At 47.9% G+C, this 24,715-nt stretch overlaps 1 protein-coding gene across 1 annotated transcript in view; it reads right to left on the bottom strand.

Moving 5' to 3' along the window:
- The window catches only part of BFSP1 (beaded filament structural protein 1), a 37,101-nt gene extending 12,626 nt beyond the window's left edge, over positions 1 to 24,475 (bottom strand). Inside the window, exons 1-5 of the mRNA XM_052651238.1 lie at positions 24,102 to 24,475; positions 18,588 to 18,648; positions 8,894 to 8,989; positions 7,873 to 7,965; positions 4,934 to 5,041 (exon numbers count right to left, since the gene is read on the bottom strand). Of these exons, the coding sequence (XP_052507198.1) occupies positions 4,934 to 5,041; positions 7,873 to 7,965; positions 8,894 to 8,989; positions 18,588 to 18,648; positions 24,102 to 24,475 (732 nt within the window). The remainder of the gene's footprint in view (positions 1 to 4,933; positions 5,042 to 7,872; positions 7,966 to 8,893; positions 8,990 to 18,587; positions 18,649 to 24,101) is intronic.
- Between the last annotated feature and the right edge of the window lie 240 nt (positions 24,476 to 24,715).

Raw genomic sequence — 24,715 nt, forward strand, 5'->3', positions numbered from 1 at the left:
CAGGTCTGCAGGGGTGGTCAGGAGAGGAGAGGAGAAGAGAGCTGCCCACTGACAGCCCCGGGTCACTAGAAGAACAGCAGTCAAGCTGATACAGGGGGCAGAGGCAGATGGCAGGTGTGGGCCTTGAAGCAGCCTGAACTTCACTGTGAGCCAGGTAACTGGGCATTTCTGCCTGGACCATTTGGATCGACCAGCTGATATTCATCTCCCCACTTGGCTGCAGGCAGGAGCCCAGCCAAGCTCTGCTTGGTGTTCCTGGACCTCACATGGGGCTCGCCAGAAACATCTGAGTGAAAGACAAGTGTTCTAGCACAGTTGTGGGACCTGCCTTAGCACACACGGTCCTCAGGGATCCTGAGCTACGCCTCACGTGAGCCCCGTCTGGAGGGGTTACCTCTTGCCTCAGTCCTCTTAGGCCCCTGGACTCCTTTGGGTCCAAGGTAATTTCAAAAAGGAAAAAGAAACAGTGTCCTTCCCAGATTACATGCCATCTTACCAAAACCTGCCACCAGATGGTGCTAAGGGGCTTTCACAAAAAATGACGTCTGGGCAACACACTCGCAAAAATCTGCATGTTTTCACTTCCTGTCACAAAAACTCAAATGACACAACTTAGAGAATTTAGAGAGCCTGTCCTTTCTCGGGCACCTGGAATAAGTACCATCTCATGCATGGCCCACATGCAGGGGTCTCATGCGTGGTCCACGTTCAATCTCAAAAGCAGGGGCCCCCAGCTCCAATCGTGGGTGCTGTTGCGGTCAACCTGCAGACGAGTGTTCTCAAAGCTGGCAGAGCCACCTGGGGGGCTTGTTGAAGGAGATGCTGGCCCCTCGCCAGAGTCCCTGATTCCACAGGTCTGGGGCGAGCCTGTGAATGCCCTAACCATAGGAAGAGCCAGCTGCCACAGCCCTGCTGGCCGGAGCCCTCAGGCTGCAAAGAGCGCTGCCCCACACCATCCCCACCACATCCCCAGTCCCAGCCCTGGCCCCATTGAGGGGCTATGTCTTCCTGGGAACATACAGCTTAGCTACTCCATCCGAAAGTCATGGCAACATTTCAAAATTAGCAAAAAGCCAGCTGTGAACATCTCATGAATCAGGCTGTGGAGGGCCCAGGCCGGGAACATGAGTGGCCCAGATGTAGAACATCCTGGCCCAGCATGGCACTCTCACCGCCCCCCTCCCCCGCCCAAATTAGTGACCTCCAAGTGTGGTTCCCGGGCTAGCAAGCAGCACCTGAACTTCAGAAAGGCAGGTTCTTGGGCCACAACCCGGACCTACTGAGTCAGAAACTCTCGGGTGGGTCCAGACATGTGTGTGTTTTAATTTGAGCTTATCAGGCAGACTTTTGGCCCCAGTGACCTTTACCCCTTAGCTTCCGCCCAAGACTCTGTGGTGTTAGTTGGCAAAGGGACTTTGCAGATGTAAGCAAGGTTCTTAAGCAGTTGAGCTTAAAAAATAGGGAGATTATTCTAGATTATTCCTGATCACATGAGCCCTCAAGAGCAGAAATCAAAGAGAGCAGATGCATGAGAAAGAGTCAATGTCCCTGAAGATGGAGGAGGCCACCCACCAAGGAGAGTGGGCAGCATCTGGAATGACTATTGGTAGTAAAGAAACAGGATCCTTGTTCCCACAGGCACACAGAATTCCGCCAACGTGACTGGGCTTGTGTCCACTTCTCCAAATGCTTAGCACACACACACACACATACATACACACACACACACACGTACACACACATACAACTTATACACACATATATGCATACACACGTACACACATACAAAAATATTCACATATATTATACACACATGTGCACACATACACACACACACACACACTCAAACCCTCCCTCCATCCTCTCAGAGCCTCAGAGAAAACCACATACTCATCAAGTCACCAAATCAACTTGTCTGGTCCTCAAGCCACAGTTTGTCACCAGAGTAAGACGAGTTTTAAGGGGTCTCTTCAGATGGGGTCTCTGCCCTGGGGACCATCTGCAGACCCCCATATGCTTTCCAAAGCCCCTGAGTCACTGCAGAGTGAGGGGTGTGTGGTGTGTGGGGATGGGATAGAGATTCTGGACTCAGGTCCTGACATTTAGTAACACTGAGAACCCACGGAAAGCACCACATCCCACAGGGCTCCAACATGTGATTCTTCTGTCGGCATTGGGGGAATTCAGTTCAGTTCAGTTCATTTCAGTCGCTCAGTCGTGTCCGATTCTTTGCGACCCCATGAATCGCAGCATGCCAGGCCTCCCTGTGCATCACCAACTCCCAGAGTTCACTCAAACTCATGTCCATCGAGTCAGTGATACCATCCAGCCATCTCATCCTCTGTCGTCCCTTCTCCTCCTGTCCCCAATCCCTCCCAGCATCTGAGTCTTTTCCAATGAGTCAGCTCTTCGCATGAGGTGGCCAAAGTGTTGGAGTTTCAGCCTCAGCATCAGTCCTTCCAATGAACACCCAGGACTGATCTCCTTTAGAATGGACTGGTTGGATCTCCTTGCAGTCCAAGGGACTCTCAAGAGTCTTCTCCAACAACACAGTTCAAAAGCATCAATTCTTCAGAGCTCAGCTTTCTTCACAGTCCAACTCTCACATCCATACATGACCACCGGAAAAACCATAGCCTTGACTAGATGGACATTTGTTGGCAAAGTAATGTCTCTGCTTTTGAATATTCTATCTAGGTTGGTCATAACTTTCCTTCCAAGGAGTAAGCGTCTTTTAATTTCATGGCTGCAATCACCATCTGTAGTGATTCTGAAGCCTCCAAAAATAAAGTCTGACACTGTTTCCACTGTTTCTCCATCTATTTCCCATGAAGTGATGGGATCAGATGCCATGATCTTCGTTTTCTGAATGTTGAGCTTTAAGCCAACTTTTTCACTCTCCTCTTTCACTTTCATCAAGAGGCTTTTTAGTTCCTCTTCACTTTCTGCCATAACGGTGGTGTCATCTGCATATCTGAGGTTACTGATATTTCTCCCAGCAATCTTGATTTCAACTTGCGCTTCCTCCAGCCCAGCGTTTCTCATGATGTACTCTGCATAGAAGCTAAATAAACAGGGTGACAATATACAGCCTTGACGTACTCCTTTCCCAATTTGGAACCAGTCTTTTGTTCCATGTCCAGTTCTAACTGTTACTTCTAACCTGGATATAGGTTTCTCAGGAGGCAGGTCAGGTGGTCTGGTATTCCCATCTCTTTCAGAGTTTTCCACAGTTTATTGTGATCCACACAGTCAAAGGCTTTGGCATAGTCAATAAAGCAGAAATAGATGTTTTTCTGGAACTCTCTTGCTTTTTCGACGATCCAGCGAATGTTGGCAATTTGATCTCTGGTTCCTCTGTCTTTTCTAAAACCAGCTTGAACATCTGGAAGTTCACGGTTCACGTATTGCTGAAGCCTGGCTTGGAGAATTTTGAGCATTACTTTACTAGCGTGTGAGATGAGTCCAATTGTGCAGTAGTTTGAGCATTCTTTGGCATTGCCTTTCTTTTGAATTGGAATGAAAACTGACCTTTTCCAGTCCTGTGGCCACTGCTGAGTTTTCCAAATTTGCTGGCATATTGAGTGCAGCACTTTCACAGCATCATCTTTCAGGTGGAGTAGAGACAGAGTAACATATAACATTTAATGGTATACGTAAAGGCGCAGATTTTTAAAATTCTTGTTCTCTTGTCCTTTACATGTACTTCTCAAACCGAACATCAACTTACTTTTGGATTTGGGAAATGTAGTCAAACAGGAAGGAGCGTGTTCTAACCCAACATCCCCATCAGAACAGCCAGATACATGGAACCAGAGAAAGAAACTGGAGGAATCACAGAAGTGCCCCGCAAAGCTTGTGAACCACAAAAGAAGCCTGTAGAAATAGGACTGAGCTTTTCTGGTGAGTTCAGTTTGCAAATTAAGCTTCACCAAGAAAAGAAAAGGGGTGGGGTGAAAATGCAAAGTTTCCACTAACAAATTCTTAGCAGGAGCAAATGCAGAAAACAGCCCCTCTCTCCAGGGCTGCAGTCAGATTCCAGAGGAGAGAGTTCAGGTCAGAAGCAAGAAACACAGATTCAAGTGAGTGGAGGATTAAAAACCCCAGTCTGTGATCATTTCTTATTTTTAACAACAATTTTAAACTGGGCAAAATGGGTTGGTTATGCACAGGTAGGAGCTTACCCTTGGTGGGGGAGGGGGCCAGAGGGAACCTCTCGGGAGCCAGAAATTAGTGGGATCTATTGTCTCTGCTTCCCTGGTGGCTCAGACAGTAAAAGCGTCTGCTTGCAATGCGGGAGACCTGGGTTTGATCCCTGGGTCAGGAAGATCCCCTGGAGAAGGAAATGGCAACCCACTCCAGTACTCTTGCCTGGAAAATTCCATGGATGGAGGAACCTCGTCGGCTACAGTCCATGGGGTCACAAAGAGTCGTGCACAACTAAGTGACTTCACTTTCACTTTCTCTGTCCCCTCTGGCCCAGGGCCTTTCCAGTCTGAGCAGGAAGGGCAGTGTCCTGGGCAGCCCTCCGTCTATGTGGACAGCTGGTCACACCCTCCAGGGATGCTGTCTGTCACCTGAGAGCTGGGCACACAAGTGTGCCAAGTTTGTAAGAATTTACAGTTAGACAGGGCTTCCCTGGTGGCTCAGTGGTAAAGAATCCACGTGCAATGCAGGAGATGTGGGAAATTTGGGTTCGATCCCTGGGTCGGGACAATCCCCTGGAGGAGGGCCTGGCAACCCACTCCAGTATTCTTGCCTGAAGAATCCCATGGACAGAGGAGCCTAGTGGGCTATATAGCCCATGGGGTCACAAAGAGTTGGACACAACAGAGGGACTAAACAAATAAAACAACGCAGAGAGACAAACGCACGCATGTCTCTGCAGGCACGTGACACCAGAATGAACCTGCAGACGGAGGGTGGGGCGCACCTGGGCCTGCAGCTCGGTTCTCTGGGCCTGCAGGAGGCAGACCATCTCCCGGCCGTCCTCCAGCTGGCACTGCAGGGCGGCAGCTTCCCGTTCCGTCAGGAGCTTCTCCTGCACAAAGAAGCCAGACTCAGCATCACACACTTATCATGGGAGGAAACACATAGAGGAGCGCAGAGGCCTCCTGTGTTCTGCACATTCACATGCCGCCCCCAGATTCACAGGCTGAGGCCCTGACCCCCTCTCGCTATGGGAAGGCATCTGGGCTGGGAATTTGGCAGGAAGGGAGGTGGAGATGAGGTCACTAGAGTGGGGCCCCCATGGTGGGATTAGTGCCCTTACAAGCAAAGAAGGAAGCACCAGGGCCTAAATGTGCTTTGTAAAGTGCACATGAATCCCTGAGCATCTTGCTGAAATGGGGATTGTGACTCATTTGGTCTGCTAGGGGGTCTGGCTGGAGATTCTGCATTTTTCTCAAGTTCCCAGGTGATGCTGAGGGTCTCTGACAATCACTGACGCCATCAAACTAGGTCTAGATGGTTCTACGTTCCTACAACTCAGACAAACGGGGCTACAAAGAAACAGACTATTATGATTTTATAAGTGTGCTCTGATATAAAACACCTTTGAATTAAAGGGGAAAGTGTTTGTAAAATACAATAAAGTGTCTGGAAAGAAATCTCTGACAAAGAAAATTATGTTTTAGGAAAAGCTGTGTTTTAGACCAGTTCACTTGTGACTTCCCAGGTGGTACTAGTGGTAAAGAACCCACCTGCCAATTTAGGGGACGTAAAGAGATGTGGGTTTGATCCCTGGGTTGGGAAGATCCCCTGGAGGAGGATATGGCACCTTTACTCCAGTATTCTTGCCTCCAAAACCCCATGGACAGAGGAGCCTGGTGGGCTACAGTCCATAGGGTCACACAGAGTTGGACACAACTAGGGCTCCAAAATCACTGCAGATGGTGACTGCAGCCATGAAATTAAAAGACACTTACTCCTTGGAAGAAAAGTTATGACCAACCTAAATAGCATATTCAAAAGCAGAGACATCACTTTGCCAACTAAGGTCTGTCTAGTCAAGGCTATGCGTTTTCCTGTGGTCATGTATGGATGTGAGAGTTGGACTGTGAAGAAAGCTGAGCACCAAAGAATTGATGCTTTTGAACTGTGGTGTTGGAGAAGACTCTTGAGAGTCCCTTGGACTGCAAGGAGATCCAACCAGTCCATTCTAAAGGAGATCAGTCCTGGGTGTTCTTTGGAAGGAATGATGCTGAGGCTGAAACTCCAATACTTGGGCCACCTCATGCGAAGAGTTGACTCATTGGAAAAGACTCAGATGCTGGGAGGGATTGGAGGCAGGAGGAGAAGGAGACGACAGAGGATGAGATGGCTGGGTGGCATCACTGACTCGATGGACGTGAGTTTGAGTGAACTCTGGGAGTTGGTGATGCACAGGGAGGCCTGGCATGCTGCGATTCATGGGGTTGCAAAGAGTCGGACACGACTGAGAAACTGAACTGAACTGAACTGAACTGAACTGAAGGCAGCTAAACACACATGCACACAGTTTACTTGGGGTCATTGGTGAGCAATGCAGACCAATGGGGAGAATATCCCCATCAAGGCCAAAAAAAGTAACCCTTCTGCCTCTCAGATGTTACTTGGCAGGGTTCAACTATGTCCCAAAAGCAAATTTGGGGATTTCTTTAGCTTTGATATAGAAAGTTAGGTTCAAATAAACATAAAGGATTTAGCTACCCTTGCCCACTGGTTCTGCAGGGTGTGGGCTTAAACAGACTTCTATCCTAAGTCATCTTTGCAGGAAAACACAGAATCTCATCAGCTGAACAGTCCACAAAACCCTGCCCTCAGTTTAACACTTCTCCAGAGAAAGACCACATGACATTTCTGTTTTAATCTGTATACTTCTCAGTCTATTTCTACACTTACCATATCGTGCATCACAAAATCCCATAAACCACAGTAGGAAAAAATATAGGTCAATATCCTGTTGAACTGTTAAAGAGCTGAGGAAGGAATCTGGAACATTATACTGGGAATACAGTTTTACACCCAAATCCCAAAACAGCTTCAACCATCTCTAACCTGTCCTGACAGTTTTCATGCCCCAGACTTGCCTCATCATTAGCAGGGCCTGACCTGAAAAACAGAGTCACTCACTATATTCAATTTTCTGGATTCAAAATTATGGTCAAATTGATAAGGGGAATAAGAAAACAAACAACTCAATAGTATAAATATATATATATATGCAAAAGACTTGGGTCTTGGTCCAACAAAGAAGATACATGAATCATAGACACATGGATGGCAGATAAGCATCCATATGTCTTGACTGAAAAGATACTCAACAAGGAATTCCCTGGTGGTCCAGTGGTTAGGACTCTGTGCTTTCACTGCTGAGGGTTCGATCCCTTTCAGGAACTAAGATTCCTGCAAACCACGTGGTGTGGCTAAAAAAGAAAAAAATGCTCATAACAAGATACACAACACAATTATTAGAACAGCAAACAGCAAAATCAAAATAAAAGCCCAACATCCCCAATGCAGGCAAGAAAGAAAAGCAACGGAAGCTCCCATCTGTGGCTGGGGGCGGGGATGCAGCGATGCTACAGAGTTTGGGAGATAGCCTGGTAGTTTCTTATAAACTAGACAAGGAAGAATAGCCTGTGATCCTCAAGAGGACAAACACCTAGGAAGACGGTCAGCAGCAGAGTTTATGTCCTCAAATGTCTAAATACCCTTGTTCACTTACAGACTGAAAGAGAAGAATAAACTTGAATATGAATGCTCAGGTTGGGTTGGGGGCCCCAGACAGTCCAACCTGATGCCTCTCCCTAGGCCTCTGGGCACCAGCCTTGGGGCTGCAGGACCAATGCCCACGTGCGGCCACCCTGCTGATAGGGCTCCTGCTCTTACCTCCCGCATCCCACTCGTTATGGCGGCTGCCTGCGGGGTGGTCTGGATGATCTGCTGCAGGATGGTGACATAGGTCTGAATCTCCAGAAGATTCTGTCGGGGAAGGAAAGAGTTCTCATTAAAACCTGAACTGCCTGAGTTTCTCCCTCCGGTCCAAGATGACCCTCGGGATATCAGACAGTGACCTGCTCTGAGGGCGCCTGATGCCTCCTTTTATCTACACAAAAGCTGCCCTCTGCCGCCTGGAGCAGGTCCTGAGGCAGAGACACAGACACTGAAGCTGGAGGGAGGCCAGGTCCCTGGAGAGGTCAGCCCTCGGGTCTGCTGTGCTCAGGTGACACAGCTGGGCAGGAAAGGAGTGTCTGGCACTTGCATTTTCAAGATGCACAAGCTCAGAGAGGTTAGACCACTGGCCTTAGGTTGCATAGCTCCAGGACTGGACTTTCCCAGAACACCAAGCACCCCCACCCCACCGCAGCATGAGGCTATGAGAAGCTGGCAGGGCTGAGGGCAGAACACAGCAGTGCCTGAGAGGAGGCTCCTGCTATTGCTGTTTAGTCGCTCAGTCGTGTCCGCCTCTGTGCAACCCCGTGGACTGTGGCCCACCAGGCTCCTCTGCCCGTGGGATTTCCCAGGCGAGAATGCTGGAGTGGGTTGCCATTTCCTTCTCCAGGGGGCTCCTGCAGGCCACATGTTCCCTCAGAGGCAGCAGTGACAATTACAGTTTTTGCATTTTCTCCATTTTCTGATCTGAACCAGTTGACAGGCAACAGCCTAATCAAGATGGATCCACATCCAATCAATCACTCTGTAGACTGTTATGTTTCCCATAGATACTGGCTCCCACCCCATCCCCTGACACACACACCCCAAAACCACCTCCCCCTCTGCACGTCTGGTTCACTAAGCACTGTCCAGCCCAGTTCACCTGGGCAGCCCACTCCAGCCGTCTCATTTTTCAGCCACGAGAGCCCCAGACTGGTTTCCAGTGGGAAAGTGCTGCAAGAGGGGTTGTGGTTACCTTTTTGTACCTGTCCTTGGCCGCACTAATGTCATCCTGCAGAAACTGGGCTTCAATCTGAAGACGCAGGTTACGTAGCAGGGCTTCATCTGCCTCCTGCAACGAGAGGGTCACAATTCCGACTCAGAGAGGCTGTGGCGTGGGTGTGAAATCTGAACACACAGACCACCAGGGGTCTGGTTAACATGCAGACTGCTGTTTGGTAGGTCTGGGACAGCGTCTGGGATTCTCCATTTCTAGCAGAGCATTGGGTTAGCCCACTGGATCTGGTCTAGCACAATAGCTCTCAGGCAGGGGTGATTCTGCCCCCGGGGGACGTTTGGCACAATCTGGACACACTTTTATTTGTCACCATTTGGGAGGTGGAGTGCTACTACCGGCATCGAGTGGGTAGGGGTCACAGATGCTGCTAAACATCTCACATTACATAGGACAACCTCACACAACAAATAAACCTCCAGTCCCTAATGCCAATAGTGCCAGGGCTGAGAAGCCTTGATCTAAAAAGATCAGGGAGAAACAGTATGCTTGCATGCCAATAACCTTAAAATTGCTTCCCTGGTGGCTCACATGGTAAAAATCTACCTGCAGTGCACAAGACGCAGGTTCAGTCCCTGGGGGGAAGATCCTGAGGAGGAGGAAAAGGCAACCCACTTCAGTATTCTTGCCTGGAAAATTTCATGGCGAGAGGAGCCTGGTGGGCTACAGTTCATGGGGTCACAAAGAGCTGGACATGACTAACACACTTTCAAATTATGGTGCTGGAGAAGCCTCTTGAGAAGCCCTCGGACAACAAAGTGATCAAACCAATCAATCTTAAAGGAAATCAACCCTGGTTATTCATTGGAAGGACTGATGCTGAAGCTCCAAAGCTTTGGCCACCTGATGTGAGGAGCCAAATCACTGGAAAAGACCCTTATGCTGGGAAAGATTGAGGGCAGGAGGAGAAGGGGGCAACAAAGGATGGGATGGTGGGATGGCATCACTGAATCAATGGACATGAATTTGAGTAAACTCCAGGAGAGAGTAAAGGACAGGGAGGCCTGGTGTGCTGCAGTCCATGGGGTTGCAAAGAGTCAGGCAGGACTTAGCAACTGAACAACGACAACACATACACAACCTTAAAGTCTGACACATCTGTATTTGTTCTAGAGCCTCTCATCAGTGAGTTGAGTTTCTAAGAATAAGAAACAGCTTTCCCTTAACACTGAAACCTTTACTTTAGAATGAAGTTAGAGCCCTATTTTATATCATTTAAAAACGAACTCTAAATGGGTTAGCTGCTACTGCTGCTGCTAAGTCGCTTCAGTCATGTCCGACTCTGTGTGACCCCATAGACGGGGGGCCCACCAGGCTCCTCTGTCCCTGGGATTCTCCAGGCAAGAATACTGGAGCGGGTTGCCATTTCCTTCTCCAATGCATGAAAGTGAAAAGTGAAAGTGAAGTCGCTCAGTCGTGTCTGACTAGTGACCCCATGGACTGCAGCCTACCAGGCTTCTCTGTCCATAGGATTTTCCAAGCAAGAGTACTGGAGTGGGGAAATGGGTTAGAGACTTAAATAATTTTATACTGAAACAAAACTCCGAGAAGAAACAGGAAAAAACCTCCCTGACATGGGTGTTGGCAATGAACTTTTGGACATGACATTTAGAGCACAAGCAACAAAATTAAAAATTGACAAGTAAGTCTATTTCTTGCTGCTGTTTAGTCGTTCAGTCACGTGCCATCTTTTGCCACCCCACAGATTGTAGCCCACCAGGCCTCTCTATCCATGGGATTTCCCAAGCAAGAATACTTGAGTGGATTGCAGTTTTCTTCTCCAGGGGGATCTTCCCAACCCAGGGACCAAATACACATCTTCAGGGACTTCTGCACTGCAAACAGTTTCTTTACCACTGAGCCACTGGGGAAGCCCAAGCAAGAGTATATCAAACTCAAAAGCTGTGTACAGCAGAAGACACCATCGAGGCAGCCAAAAGACAAACTATTGAGTAGGAGCCCTTAACTTTAATATTTGTCTCCCCAGGACTGTTGACACTTACCTTGGGACCACCCATCTTCAATACAAAATGAATTTTTTAGCATGAATGCTGAGGTGAAGAGTGTTTGCTCCTTTAAAGTTGGAAATGACACAACAGAAGGTTGAATGTTCTTACCAAACTTTCTGATAATTCACCAACTTTTATCTCATCAATCTTCCTTTGACCAACCAAACAGGTGTGAAGAAGTATTTGTGCTCTTAATAAGAAAGTAATATGATGTGTGGAATTGACTTAAATGCTTCAACAATTCAGTGATATGTTACAGGGCCAAGGACCTTGTTCCTCTCCCAAGACACCTCTGCCTTGCATTTCTACCAATACCTGAGGACTTGCTAAGTGCATTTTTACTGACTTCCTAATGGCATGCTGCAATTCATGGGGTCGCAAAGAGTCGGACACGACTGAGCGACTGAACTGAACTGAACTGAATGACTTGTTAAAAAGCACTATGAATGTTAGCAACAGGCTCTCATCCATAGAGGTAGAATGTGGTCTGTTAAAATATTTAAGATATTCTCCACCCCTGCATGAACAGAGTTAAGACAGTCAAGGTATGTGGACAGGACAAGATATTCTGAGACACTTGCCCTCCTGGTACGAATAGGGGGTAGGTTCATCATGCTGAATTGTCCCTGGGAGAGCACAGCATTACTGATGGTCTCGTGCAGACACTCCAGGGAAGGCAGGAGGCCCCTTGGAGGTCCTGGTGAATGGGCTTCTGAATTACTCAGAATTGTCACATAACCTGGAGAAGCCTCTTCAACAGAGAAATGCTGAAGGAAAGGAAGCCTGGTGTCTTCCCAGCAGTGGAAAAGGGCTGAGGAGCCAGAAAGATCCCGGGTAATCTACAGACCCCAAGGGAAAAAGAGTCAGGCCTCAGGAAGGATAGAAACCAGGGCAGTCCCAACAAAGCAAGTAGCAACCGGCTGTGGCCTGGACACCCAGGATGACCAGCTCCAAAGGCACTTATCTCTGCCCCTCAGGAGTGACATCGCTGAGACAGCTGTGATTGGCCCACATGATCACGTGACTGTTATCTTGCTGACAGTCCTACCAGGACCACACTGACAGGAAGAAAGGTCCAAGGGCTCAGGGGTGCAGCCCTGCCCACTTCAGGCACGGTGGTTCCTGGTGGAAGTGACTCTCAGCTCCAAAGAGCAGGCCCTGCTTAGTAGGAACAGCTAACCCTGGGGCAGAGGCGGGGCAGTGCTGGCTGCAGACGCATGAGCCAGCCCTTTGGGATGTTTTCCTACCTGCCCCATCCCTCGACCCCTCAAGACTGCTGAGGATAGGGTGGGATAGGGAATTCTCAAACATCTGAAACTTTCACCAAAAATTCATCCACAACTGATACACAATTACTGGAGCTGAAGACCTTTTGTGTTATGACTTACAAAGGGCTATCCCTTCATAAAAATTTTAGAAATAGAAGGGACCCTAGAGGCCATGGTCCTCAGACATTTTGTAGCCACGTGTGTGTGGCTGCAAACAAAACATCTCAGGGAAGCCAACATATAGAAGCAAAGCAGAGATGTGCTTCCTAAGGGACATGATAGTTGGGTGGAGGCGGGCGTGGGTAGGAACCCTGATTGTTCGGCAACCCTCCTCCATCAGATGCCCTTCAAGGAAATCCAAGGACCTAAAGGGCTCTGCCAAAGACAGCTCAGAAACCATAGAGACAGGGAGACATGGAGCCAGTGGGTCATTCAGCTGATTAACAGAAGTTAACAGGAGCTAACAGGCCTGGGGTCTGTCCTGGACTTCCCTCTGCTAGTCAGGAGTTGAACGCTGAATCCTGACCCCACCCTGCAAGGTGCCTTCTGCTCTTCCCTGACCTTCCTCTCAGGGTCAAGCCCAATAACCCCTTAGGTCCCATCAGCCAATTTTTAAAACTGCTCAGAATGATAACAAAAGGCCAACCCACATTTGCCCTTGAAACAGAGATTAATCAGATGCCCTGCAAGCACATTCTCTTGCTTTGAAGACAATCATCTGATAAACTGCCCGGAAAAACTCCCAAAGGTGAGTTGCTGCTGCTGGAATGTGCAGCTGCTGGTAGAGAGAGGGGAGAATTCTTTTGGAAGTGTTTTCTTTTGTTTGCACCAGAATTCAGAAATGTGTGGACGCTTGTGTTTTTATTATGCTTTTGGATGCTGTCAGCTGCAGTTTCAAAAGCTCCACCAGCAGAAGCATCTAGATTTTTCCAAATCAAGACTCTGAGCCAAAAGTCTAATTTTAGAAAATGCTCCAACCCTGATACTGTGTATGTTTTACATCTAGGCGAGAGGTTCGCAAAGTGTGGTTCCTGGACCACACCATCTGCAAATGATTTGAAATATGAAAGATCTGGTGGATCAGACCTATTGGATCAGAATTTCTGGGGTGAAAGGACGAAGAATCTGTTTTAACACACCCTCCATGTGCTGCTGATGCTAGATCCACTAGTCTAGACCATCTTTCTTCAGGGGCCCTTCTCGAGTAGCTCAGATGGTAAAGAATCTGCCCACAATTCAAGAGACCTGGATTCGATCCTGGTTCGGGAAGATCCCCTGGAGGAGGGCATGGAAACCCACTCCAGGATTCTTCCCTGGAGAATCCCTTGGACAGAGGACCTGGGAGGCTACAGTCCACTGAGTCGCAAAGAGTCGGACACAACTGAGCGACTAACACTTTCACTTTTGAGACCATGTTTTAGAAAGGAACTGGAGAAATTAACTGGAGTCCAACATACCCTTGAAAAATCAACCTTGCCAACTCAGCCACAGAGATGCTGGAAATCCATTAAAAACTTCAACTGTCTTTCAGTTCAGTTCAGTTCAGTCACTCAGTCATGTCCGACTCTTTGCGACCCCATGAATCACAGCACGCCAGGCCTCCCTGTCCATCACCAACTCCCAGAGTTCACCCAAACTCATGTCCATCTAGTCGGTGATGCCATCCAGCCATCTCATCCTCTGTCATCCCCTTCTCCTCCTGCCCCCAATCCATCCCAGCATCAAAGTCTTTTCCAGTGAGTCAACTCTTCGCATGAGATGGCCAAAGTATTGGAGTTTCAGCCTCAGCATCAATCCTTCCAAGGAACACTCAGGACTGATCCCCTTTAGGATGGACTGGTTGGACCCCCTTGCAGTTCAAGGGACTCTCAAGAGTCTTCTCCAACACCACAGTTCAAAAGCATCAATTCTTTAGCACTCAGCTTTCTTCACAGTCCAACTCTCACATCCATACGTGACCACTGGAAAAACCACAACCTTGACTACAGGGAACTTTGTTGGCAAAGTAATGTCTCTGCTTTTTAATATGCTATCTAGGTTGGTCATAACTTTCCTTCCAAGGAGTAAGCGTCTTTTAATTTCATGGCTGCAATCACCATCTGCAGTGATTTTGGAGCCCAAAAAAACCAAAGTCTGACACTGCTTCCACTGTTTCCCCATCTATTTCCCGTGAAGTGATGGGACTGGATGCCATGATCTTCGTTTTCTGAATGTTAGCCAAACCCAACTATTTAAAAGTCATCAGCTCAGTTCTAGTAAGTTCTAAGGGAGCATAGCCTATACAAATACTGAACCCTATGCTGTACACCTAAAACTAACATAATATTGAAAATCAACTATTAGTTCATTAAAAAATTAAAAATTAAAAACAAAACGATTAAATGCTAATGGAAAAAATAAAGGAAGACCCTGTCCATACCTACCAAGGGTGAACCCTGTCCATACCTACCAGGGGCTCTGAGTCATTTCAGTGAGGGTGAGCTCCTTCCCTGACAGAGAGGTGATATCCCACCTCTTTTTTTGTGTAAAAAAACCCAAAATCCTCAAGGCTGTTCTGAGATTCCGAGAGCTGGTGCAGGGACCTCTCCATTCACTGCATTTACATCCTGTGTTCGTGATTTCTGACACATCCAAAATCTACTATTCACCCTGTATTCTTTTCCAGTTGATTCATGTTTATTGACATGTGTTTAAAAAGAAATTTTTTTAATTTTTAAAGAAATTTTTTATGTCATCCGCTATAGAGAAAAGGTAGTCAGAAAAACAAATTCACATCAATTCCAAAGCTAATCCCTTCACACACTTCCACTCCACCAGGGTTACACAGCCGCATCTGGAGAGAACTAAGCTGGTGTCCATAGTATCAGGTGACCTACAGTAACAACTGTAGCAGGCAGGTCACATCTACGATTGTGTCATCGAACCTTCACCAGCCATGCAGACAAACACCTGCTCTTGAGGTGGGAACCGGCATTGTTCCCATTTTCCAGATGGAGAAACTGAGGTGCCAAGAGAGGAAGCCACTCGCAGTGGAGTGAGGGGTCCTAGTAGTAGGTCACCCTTCTGCTCTAGACGGCACAGCTCTTGCGGGGAGCAGGGTCTCCCCTGCACCCGAGAACAGCCATGCCGAAGCCTGTGTGGCCCCCACCCACCCTACTGCCTGGTCCCATCCTCCCACAGAACCTTCATAACATCCCCACTGGACTCAGATCCCAACTGTCCACACGCTACATCACAGAATGAAGGGGGGAAAAGGGTGGAATGCCTTTCCCTTATTTTTCATTTTCTATTTCTTCTTTGTCTACTGGGAATACGCACTGCTTTTGTAATAGAAAAATTGAAGGTTTGAGCTTGTTTTTAAGTCGTGTCACTTGCCACCAAAGCTTAAAAGGACTAAGTTCTTTCTCTTGCCTCTTTGAGGAAGGCCCAGGACGACACTCTGCAGGGCAGGCGACAACTTCAGTGCCATGTCCAGAGGGAGCCCTACCTGCGGTGAGGACAATCGCAAAGCAGAGCAAGCCATTCAGGGGGGAGAAAAGGGCTGAAAAGTGCCTAAAGCGGAAGGCGGTCAGCTTCCTCTGTTCCCAGAGGCCTTGGTCTGTGGGAGCAGCAGCCCCACCTGGGAGCCTGGAATTTCGGCCAAAAACAATGGGGATGAGCCATGGGTGTCAGTCGAACTGCTGAGTGAAGTAAAAGGCTAATAAGGCCCAAATCAACTCAGACTTCCAACCCAGCTCAGCACATGGCCAGTCACTGAGCTGTGTGCACAGAACCCCTGCGCAGGACACCCTCCCTGCCAACTCTGGGCTCACGTCTGGGTGCCCACCTGCCCAATCCAGTTTCTATCAATCGACCTGTGTGATTACTAAAATTTCCTTCACTCAGTGACTTGGACAACATGTCAGACATTCACACACGGACAGACACAGAAGAATCACACAGTGGGTGATATCCACGAAGCAACACTCAGTGTCCCAAGTGTAGTTCTGACCCTCCCACCAACTGGCAGAATAGTCCTGGACAACAGAGATCGGACAAAGCCAGGGGACTAGTAACCAACACCCTGAGCAAACCCTGACAGTCTGAAGTCCCTGCCTGGAGTTCCATGTGGAGAAGAATCTTTTTTTAATTTATTTTATTAAAGTGCAGTTGATTTACAATGTTTTGTTAATTTCTGCTGCATAGCAAAGTGACTCAGTTATACACACATAAATATGTTCTTTTTCATATTCTTTTCCATTATAGTTTATCCCAGGATATTGAATATAGTTCCCTGAGCTCTACAGCAGGACCTGTTAACTTTTGCTGCATAGCAAAGTGACTCAGTTATACATACATAAATGTGTTCTTTTTCATATTCTTTTCCATTATGGTTTATCCCAGGATATTGAATATAGTTCCCTGTGCTCTACAGCAGGACCTTATTGCTTATCCATTCTCTATACAATAGTTTGTATCTGCTAATCCCAGCCTCCCACTGCATCCCACCACCACCCTCCTCCTCCCTGACAACCACAAGTCTCTACATTTGAGAGTGTGTTTCTACTGTATAGATAGGTTCATCTGTGTCATAGTTTAGGTTCCACATATAGTGATTCATATGATATTTGTCTTTCTCTTTCTGACTTACGTAATTAGTATGGTAATCTCTAGGTCCATCCATGCCGCTGCAAATGGCATTATTTAATTATTTTTTATGACTGAGTAATATTCCATGGTATATATGTGTGAACATGAAAGTTGCTCAGTTGTGTCCAACTCTTAGGGAGTCCATGGACTATACAGTCCATGGAATTCTCCAGGCCAGAATACTGGAGTGGGTAGACTTTCCCTTCTCCAGGGGATCTTCCCAACCCAGGGATCAAACCCAGGTCTCTCGCATTGCGGGTAGATTCTTTTCCAGCTGAGCCACCAGGGAAGCATCTTCTTTTATTCATTCATCTGTTGATGGGTATTTAGGTTGTTTCCAAGTCTTGCTACTGTGAACAGTGCTGCTATGTACATAGGGGTGCATGTATCTTTTCAAATTATGGTTTTGTCCGGATAATGGTTTTGCCCAGGAGTGAGTGAGATTGCTGGATCATATGGCAACCATTTGGAGAAGGCTCTTAAGGCCACATCTGGGTGCAGCAGGGAAGGGTGACAGATTTTATCAGCAATGAGGTTATGGGTGGGGAAGAGGAGAAGGTAAAAGCAGCCAGGTACCCTGAATAAGCAGCCCTTCACCTCATCAGTCCCCGTAGGTCCTTCCTTCTGACATTTGAGCTCCAAAATGATCAGAAAAGGACCATGCTCAGACCTATTGGCCACGGATAACCTCTGCGGTCCAGGATCACTCTGCTATCTGGTAGTCGAGCTCTCCTGGCTACAGCAGAAAGATCCAGTCAGTTAGGAAATGCTAGAGGATCCAGAAAAGGAAACTGCCCCAGCAGAGAACAGTTCCCCCTAAGCTCTGGTACCTTCCTCGCAGAGACAGTCCATACTTCGAGAGTGAGGAGTTTGAGGGGAAAAGGAGATTTCGTCCTCTGTTCTCGTGGGACTTTCCCCGGGGAGGAATCTTCTCAAGACTCTTAGCCGACAGGATACGGTAGCACTGATCCAAGTAACCACTGCCTGGAGCAAGTCCTCTCCCAAGTTTGCTGCAAACCACAGCCAGCATCTGTGACACTGACGTCCTGATGGCCGAGCAAAGCAATGAGCTTCATTGTCTAGAGATCTCTCACAAGCTGGTGTAGCTTGTGGGATAGGAGTGCATGGGGGTGTGTGCACTCACTCACAAAGATTTCATTGAAGTTACAAAGCCATGAAGGAGGGTGGAAGACAGACATAGAGAACAGACTTGTTGCTGCCAAGTTGTGGGGGGAGGGGAGGGATGGATTGGGAGGTTGGGATTCGCAGATGCAAATTATTATATGTAGGAAGGATAAACAACAAGGTTCTACTGTACAGCTCATAAAACCATCAGTTCAGTTCAGTCACGCAGTCATTTCTGACTCTTTGTAACCCCATGGACTGCAGCATGCCAGGCCTCCCTGTCCATCACCAACTCCTGGAGATTACCCAAACTCATGTCCATTGAGTCGGTGATGCCATCCAACCATCTCATCCTCATCCATAAAACCATAATGGGAAAGAAGATGTAAAAGAATGTACATATACGTATAATTGAGTCACTTTGCTGTACAGCAGAAATTAACATTGTAAATCAATAAATAAATAGATACTTCAATTAAACTTTTTTAAAAGGGAGAGTGACCTCAAAAGACATGGAGGAGTCTCGAAAGAACACAAAAAGGAGGGGTGTGGAACAACAATCATTCAGCTGCTTAGCTCATCCCACCATGAATCTACTCAAACCCCAGGTCGGGCTCTGCTTACCTTGTTGAGTCGTTCCAGCATCTCCTTCAGCAGCAGTTGACACTCACACTCATTTTCATACCTATAGACGGGACACAGAAGGCAGAGTGGGGCATTCGGTCAGCCTGAGTCCTGCGCCCTCTCTTTATGGGAAGCAGGAGCTGATGCTGTCTTTCAGAGCCCACTCACCCTTTCCCAACCTTCTCCATGGTATACACAGGGGGCGCCATACATGGAGACCCAGCCCCAAGCCCCCAGCACCCCCTCCTAGCCACCCAAGGATGCAGGAATCAGACCTCAGCACAGCTATCACCCCAGGATCGCAGTTGCAGTCCTGGGGGCTGCCCTAAGGTTCTGCCTCAAACACCACTGCCGACCTTGCCTGGCTATCCTTTACTATTGTATTCATCCACTGAGACAGCTTTTCTGGATTATGTCCTTCGATCCTTACAAAACCCTGGAAGAAAGCAGTTGCTGTTACCCTATGTGAAAGATGGGGAAACTGAGGTTGAGAAACTGGCCCGAGGCCCCTGTAGATGCCCTGGGCACTTCATTCACAGCATCAGCATCTGTCAGAATTGTTCTGCACACCCAGAGCCTCTGGGCGGCAGGGCAAGCTAGACAGGTCAAAGCCAATCCGCCTGAGAGCAGCCTGCAAGCTCCAACAGGGTGAGTGGGGACACACACACGCCCCGGCTCCCTCCTTCCCAGCTGGGACCACAGACGTGTGCTCTCCATCCCACAGGTGGGCGCCAGTGGCCACAGAGGTAACTTGCCGGATGAGGCACCGCTTGGTCTTTCCCTGCCTCCCTCACTTCGCCACTCCCCAGCTGCTGCTCCCTGACACCATCCCCCAAATAAACAACTTTCTCAGGCTCAGCTCCTGGAGGACTTCACACATAGAGGAGTTAGTCAGGATTCAGACGTGAGCCTGCCACATCTACCACACTGCCTGTGTAGAGCAGGGACACCTCCAAAGTTATAAGCATGCACAAGATTAAGAAAGCAGTCGGTGCTAGGAGCACATGTATTTTTTTCTCCTAGTCAGCTTCTTCCCTGGAGTCCCCCCCCAAAAAAAGCTAAAGATCAAGGAAGCAGAGAAACACCAGAAATCATTCTGGTCAGAGCAAAGTTCCCTCTAGGGGGAATTTCATCCCCTGAAGAAAAAGAGAAAGCCCCTTCCCCAGTGAGCCCCACCTCACTCCCTGTAAGCTGTCCCCAGTATCCATCCTAATAGGAGATAGGAAGCCATGTTTGGAAGCCACAGGGCTGCCTAGAATAAAGACTACATATCCCAGCCTTCCTTGCAGCTCAGTGTGGCCATGTGACTCAGTCCTGACCAATGGGAAGCAAACATGCCTGTGGCCACTTGACGATATCTTTGGTAAGAGATGGTGTAGGTATGTCCTTCTACATCCCTTCCTCCATCTTGTCCCTTGAAACACCAGTGCTGCCTTCTTGAAGGCCACACACAGCCTTGTGGGCCTTGATTACCATAGGGTGCCATACTAAACTGCTAGCCCAGACCTTACACAAGAAAGAAACAATCTTCCACTTTGGATAAGCCAGTGTTAACTTGGAATTTATTTGTAGTTGAAACGAATCCTACTTAGCACTTAGCCCAACCTACAAAGCCTGGCTTTCTGTATCCCTGCACACCCATGCCACAGGTTCAAGTTAGGACTTTACACTGACAGGTGCTGGGAAACTGCAGCTCAGAATCAAAAGTCCTGACCTCAGGGAAGAACACTGTTCTCAGTGTCCCCACTTCCAGAGCCATCCAAGAAGCTCAGCTATAACCACTAAGCAAAATATATGTGCATAAGCTTTTCTTTTCACACCAGGATGTCACATTTAGCAGTTTGTTTTCTGTGTGGCTCTAATGAAGCCAGAAATGATTTTTTAAAATAGTTAATTCGCTTTAAAAATAAAACTGTTAACAAAATTTAATTTTCTTATTGCTTTTTCCTGCTAGAAACATACAAGAATTTCTATACCTTAAAAACATATTTAGGGATTTCCCTAGTGGTCCAGTGATTAAGACTGCACACCTTCAGTGCAGGGGACCCGGGTTTGATCCTTTGTGGGGGAACTAAGATCCCACATGCTGCACACAGCCAAATACTTTTTAAAAAATAATTTTTTAAATGTTTAAAACATATTTAATAAACAAGATATTAACCTAGTTTCATACTGTAGACAAGTCTAGGTATTATATTAAAGACGGGCAATCTCATTATAAAGAATTCATGGTAAGAATTCATAAAATATTCATATATTCATAGAAGTGAATTCATAAGGTAGAAAAAACCACTTTGGCTTCAATCATCTGACTGACAGAATTATTTTTAGCTTTCAGCAATTTGGTTAATTAATTCATCACTGTATTTTGTATGCATCATTGTATTTATAATATTTTGGTAGTTTTGTTTTTATTTAGTTTTTATTTAGCCTTTCTTTGATGTGCTAAAGACCTGATTTTAAAATTATACAACTATCCAGGCAAAGAATATGCCTAACAAGGCTGCATATACCTTCCTGTTTCTGCATTAATTTCACCTATTTCTGGCTAGTCATCACCACACCTCTGGAATTAAACCAAACTCAGTGTATGTCCCCAGTGTATTACAGATGTGTATAATTTTTACAATGATTTTCTAATCTCACTACCCAATTTTAACTATCAAACCTTCTCTAAGGGGGCACTGGGAGGGAATAAACTAATGAGAATTATCAAATAAATCAGAGAGCCTGAGGGGCCGGCTCCATGATGGACACACAACTCAGAATCAAGTAAAATCAGGAAAATTCAACACAGCCACCCTCCATTCAGGGCTCCCAGGAGTCATGCTTGCCCAGCCAAATCACAGCCGACTGTGACCCAAGGACTGTGGCCCATGTAAAGGCCATCTGGGGATCTGGGGTATCCAGATGACCCATGGAGCTGCCTTATGTCAACCAACATTCACCTCCATTGCTTTAGGTAACATGAACTTTATATGAGTGAAGGCCTCACTCCACAGGCGTCCAAGGAAGGTTTCTCTCCAAGACACAGCATTCTGGAAAGCGTGTGGGCCTCCAGGCGAAAAACCCAAGATCAAGTCCTGCCACCCACAGGCCCTCTGCAAGCCTCAGTTTTCCCTTGAAGAGCTATAGGGATTTTCAGGTGCCTTCTTCCAAGATCAAAACCATAAACAGGGACTTTCCTGGCAGTCCAATAGTTAAGACTCTACACTTCCACTGCAGGGGCCAAAGGTTCAATCCCTGGTTAGGGAACTAAGATCCTGCATGCCACACAACACAGCTAAAAAGAAAGAAAAGCAGAAACAGCAGGACTGATGGAATGAATGCTTATGATCAGATAAACAGGCTCGATATACAACGCTGAATAACCTGGTCACGTCTGGGGCTGAGAGTATGGAATACAAACACAGCACATTTGAAGAAAACTCTCCAGCTACCCTAGACCAGAGATCCTCAAACCTGGCTGTTCACTGAAATTACCAGTGGAGCTCATTAAGTATGGAAATCCTGGGCTCCACTTGAGGTCCCGAATCAGGTCTACCTCTGAATTTTTTTCATTAATTTATATAATTTTTAAACAGATAAATCTCTTACATGGTCAGAGAATTTTTTAAATGACATCAGAAGATGTTAAGTTAAAATTCTCATTCACCCTCCCTTATCCTCATAGGTAAGCAGTGTTGTTAGGTTTCTGTGTGTGTGCTTGTGTCCTTTTGCAAGCAAAAAATCTCTATGCCTCCCCCTGTCTTTTTAAAATAGATAATAATAACACACTATTTTTTTTATAATTGCATAGAATTCCATTGCATGAATGAAGCACAATTTCATAACCTGACTCCTATTAACAGGCATTCAGGTTGGTCCCAGGTCTTAGTTACTGAGATCATGCCACAGGGAATATCCTTGTGGACATGTCTTTTGTCACCTGCTCGAGTATCGGAGGGGGCTGCCCAGTGGCGCTACTGGTGAAGAACCCACCTGCCAAATGCAGGAAACAGAAGAAATGCGGGCTCGATCCCTGGGTCAGGAAGATTCCCCAGAGAAGGAAATGGCAACCTACTCCAGCATTCTTGCCTGGAGAATTCCACGGACAGAGGAGCCGGGCGGGCTACAGTCCATTGGGTCACAGAGAGTTGGACTACACTGAAGTGACTTAGCACACACACACACACACACACACACACACACACACACACAGAGTATCCAAGGATAAATTCCCTGGAGCACCCAGCTGAGTCAAAGTGCACACTCATTTATAACCTGGAAAAATGTTGACAAATTGCTGAGCATCATTTTTTTTTAACAGCTTTTAGGGTGATTTTAAAGCATTATTCATTCTATCAAAAGGGGGCACATTGCCCAGGACCAGGACTTCTGAAACTTCAATGTTTAACTTAAATGCTGAATCACCTGGGGGGGTCTTGTTAAAGTGCAGTCAGATCCAGGAGCTCTGGAGGTGGGCCCAAGAGTCTCCTTTTTTAACAAGCTCCTGGGTGATGGGAAACTGCTGGTCCATGGATCGCACTTTGAGTAGCCAGACCCTAGAGGACACAGGTTGAAACGATGTCCAGGTGTCAGCTGTGATATAGTGAAAACAGTTAGACTTTGCATGTTCAAGACCTGAATTCCAATCCTGGTGCAGCAGTCACCAGCTGAGTGACCTTCCCCCTAAATCAATACATTGTCTGAACCCCAGTCTCCTCAAATGGGTGCAATACCCTCTATAACAGGATGAGCCTGGAGCATTAATAAACTTCCATCATGGGGTGTCAAAGAGTTAGCCTCGACTTAGCAACAAACAACAATCTCAAAAACACTATGCAGAACAGAAGGAGCCAGACACATAGAACATGTCTAGAAGACTCTATTTTTTGTGAAATTCTAGAACAGGCAATAGTAACCTATGGTGACAGAAATCAGAACCCTGGGTGCCTCCATTGAAGGGACTGGGGAGGACGAACCAAAGACTGGGAAAGGGCAAAAGGGAACTTTCTTGGGTAGAGGAAATATCTTGTTTTAGTAGTTAAATGGGTACCTACGTTTCTCAGACTCATTACACTGTGCTCTTGAATGTGTGCGTTTTATTGTATGTAATTATATCCTGGTGGCGCAGAGGTTAAAGCGTCTGCCTGCAATGTGGGAGACCTAGGTTTGATCCCTGGGTCGGGAATATCCCCTGGCGAAGGAAACGGCAACCCACTCCAGTATTCTTGCCTGGAGAATCCCATGGACGGAGGAGTTTGGTGGGCTACAGTCCACGGGTCGCAAAGAGTCGGACACGACTGAGCGACTTCACTTTCAAGGTAGGTTAAAAAAGTAAATTACACCATTTCGTGGGAAGTGTGACACGGCATCACAATGGAAGCTAGCCTTAGCTCAGGGAAATGCACCACGTGCGTGCCTCCGCGGAGATGAAGTCATCGGTCGCCCCGGGATCAGAGACGGCCCTCCCAGCCCAGTGGCCGCGCGCTCCCGGCCCGCGCCGCCTGTCACCCTAGAGGCGCCGCTTACTTGCTCCGGAACTCGTCGAGCGCGCGCTGCGCCTCTGCGCCCTGGCGCTCCAGCCGGGTGCGCTCGGCCGCCAGGTCCCGGGCGCGCTGGCGGTTGCCCTCGACGTGGCGGGCCAGGGCATCCTCGGGGCCGGCCAGCTCGTCCAGGCGCTGGAAGGCGTCCAGCTGCCTCCGGAGGACGGCATGGCGCTGCTCGAGCGCCCGGGCCCGTTGGACGTGAGCGGCCACGCGCTCGCCGAGCCCCTGCAGCGCCGCCAGGTTCGGCGCGGCCGCCCGGCCCTCCGCCAGGCGGTCCGGCTCTGCGGCGCGCGGCGCCTCCTCGGCGCGCTCATACTGCTCCTTGCGGGTCTGGAAGACGTAGCTGCGCCGGTACATGGCTCCTCTGCGGGCGGGTGCACGGCCGGCTCCCGGAGGCACCTCGCCGAGCCAGCAGTCCGCTAAATAAACATCGGAGGCCCAGGGCGCGCAGCTGGGACGTTCCAGAGCGTGTCAGCTGTCTCTCCACGCGGCGCCCAGCCTCGGGGAGAACAAAAGAGCGGCGGGCGCCGCTTTTGTGCGCTGGCTTAGCGGCCCATACAGCTCTCGGGGTTGGAAGGTTACCCAGCGCCATGAGGG

The sequence above is a fragment of the Budorcas taxicolor genome, chromosome 13 (genome assembly GCF_023091745.1).
Source record: "Budorcas taxicolor isolate Tak-1 chromosome 13, Takin1.1, whole genome shotgun sequence".
Lineage (NCBI taxonomy): Eukaryota > Metazoa > Chordata > Mammalia > Artiodactyla > Bovidae > Budorcas > Budorcas taxicolor.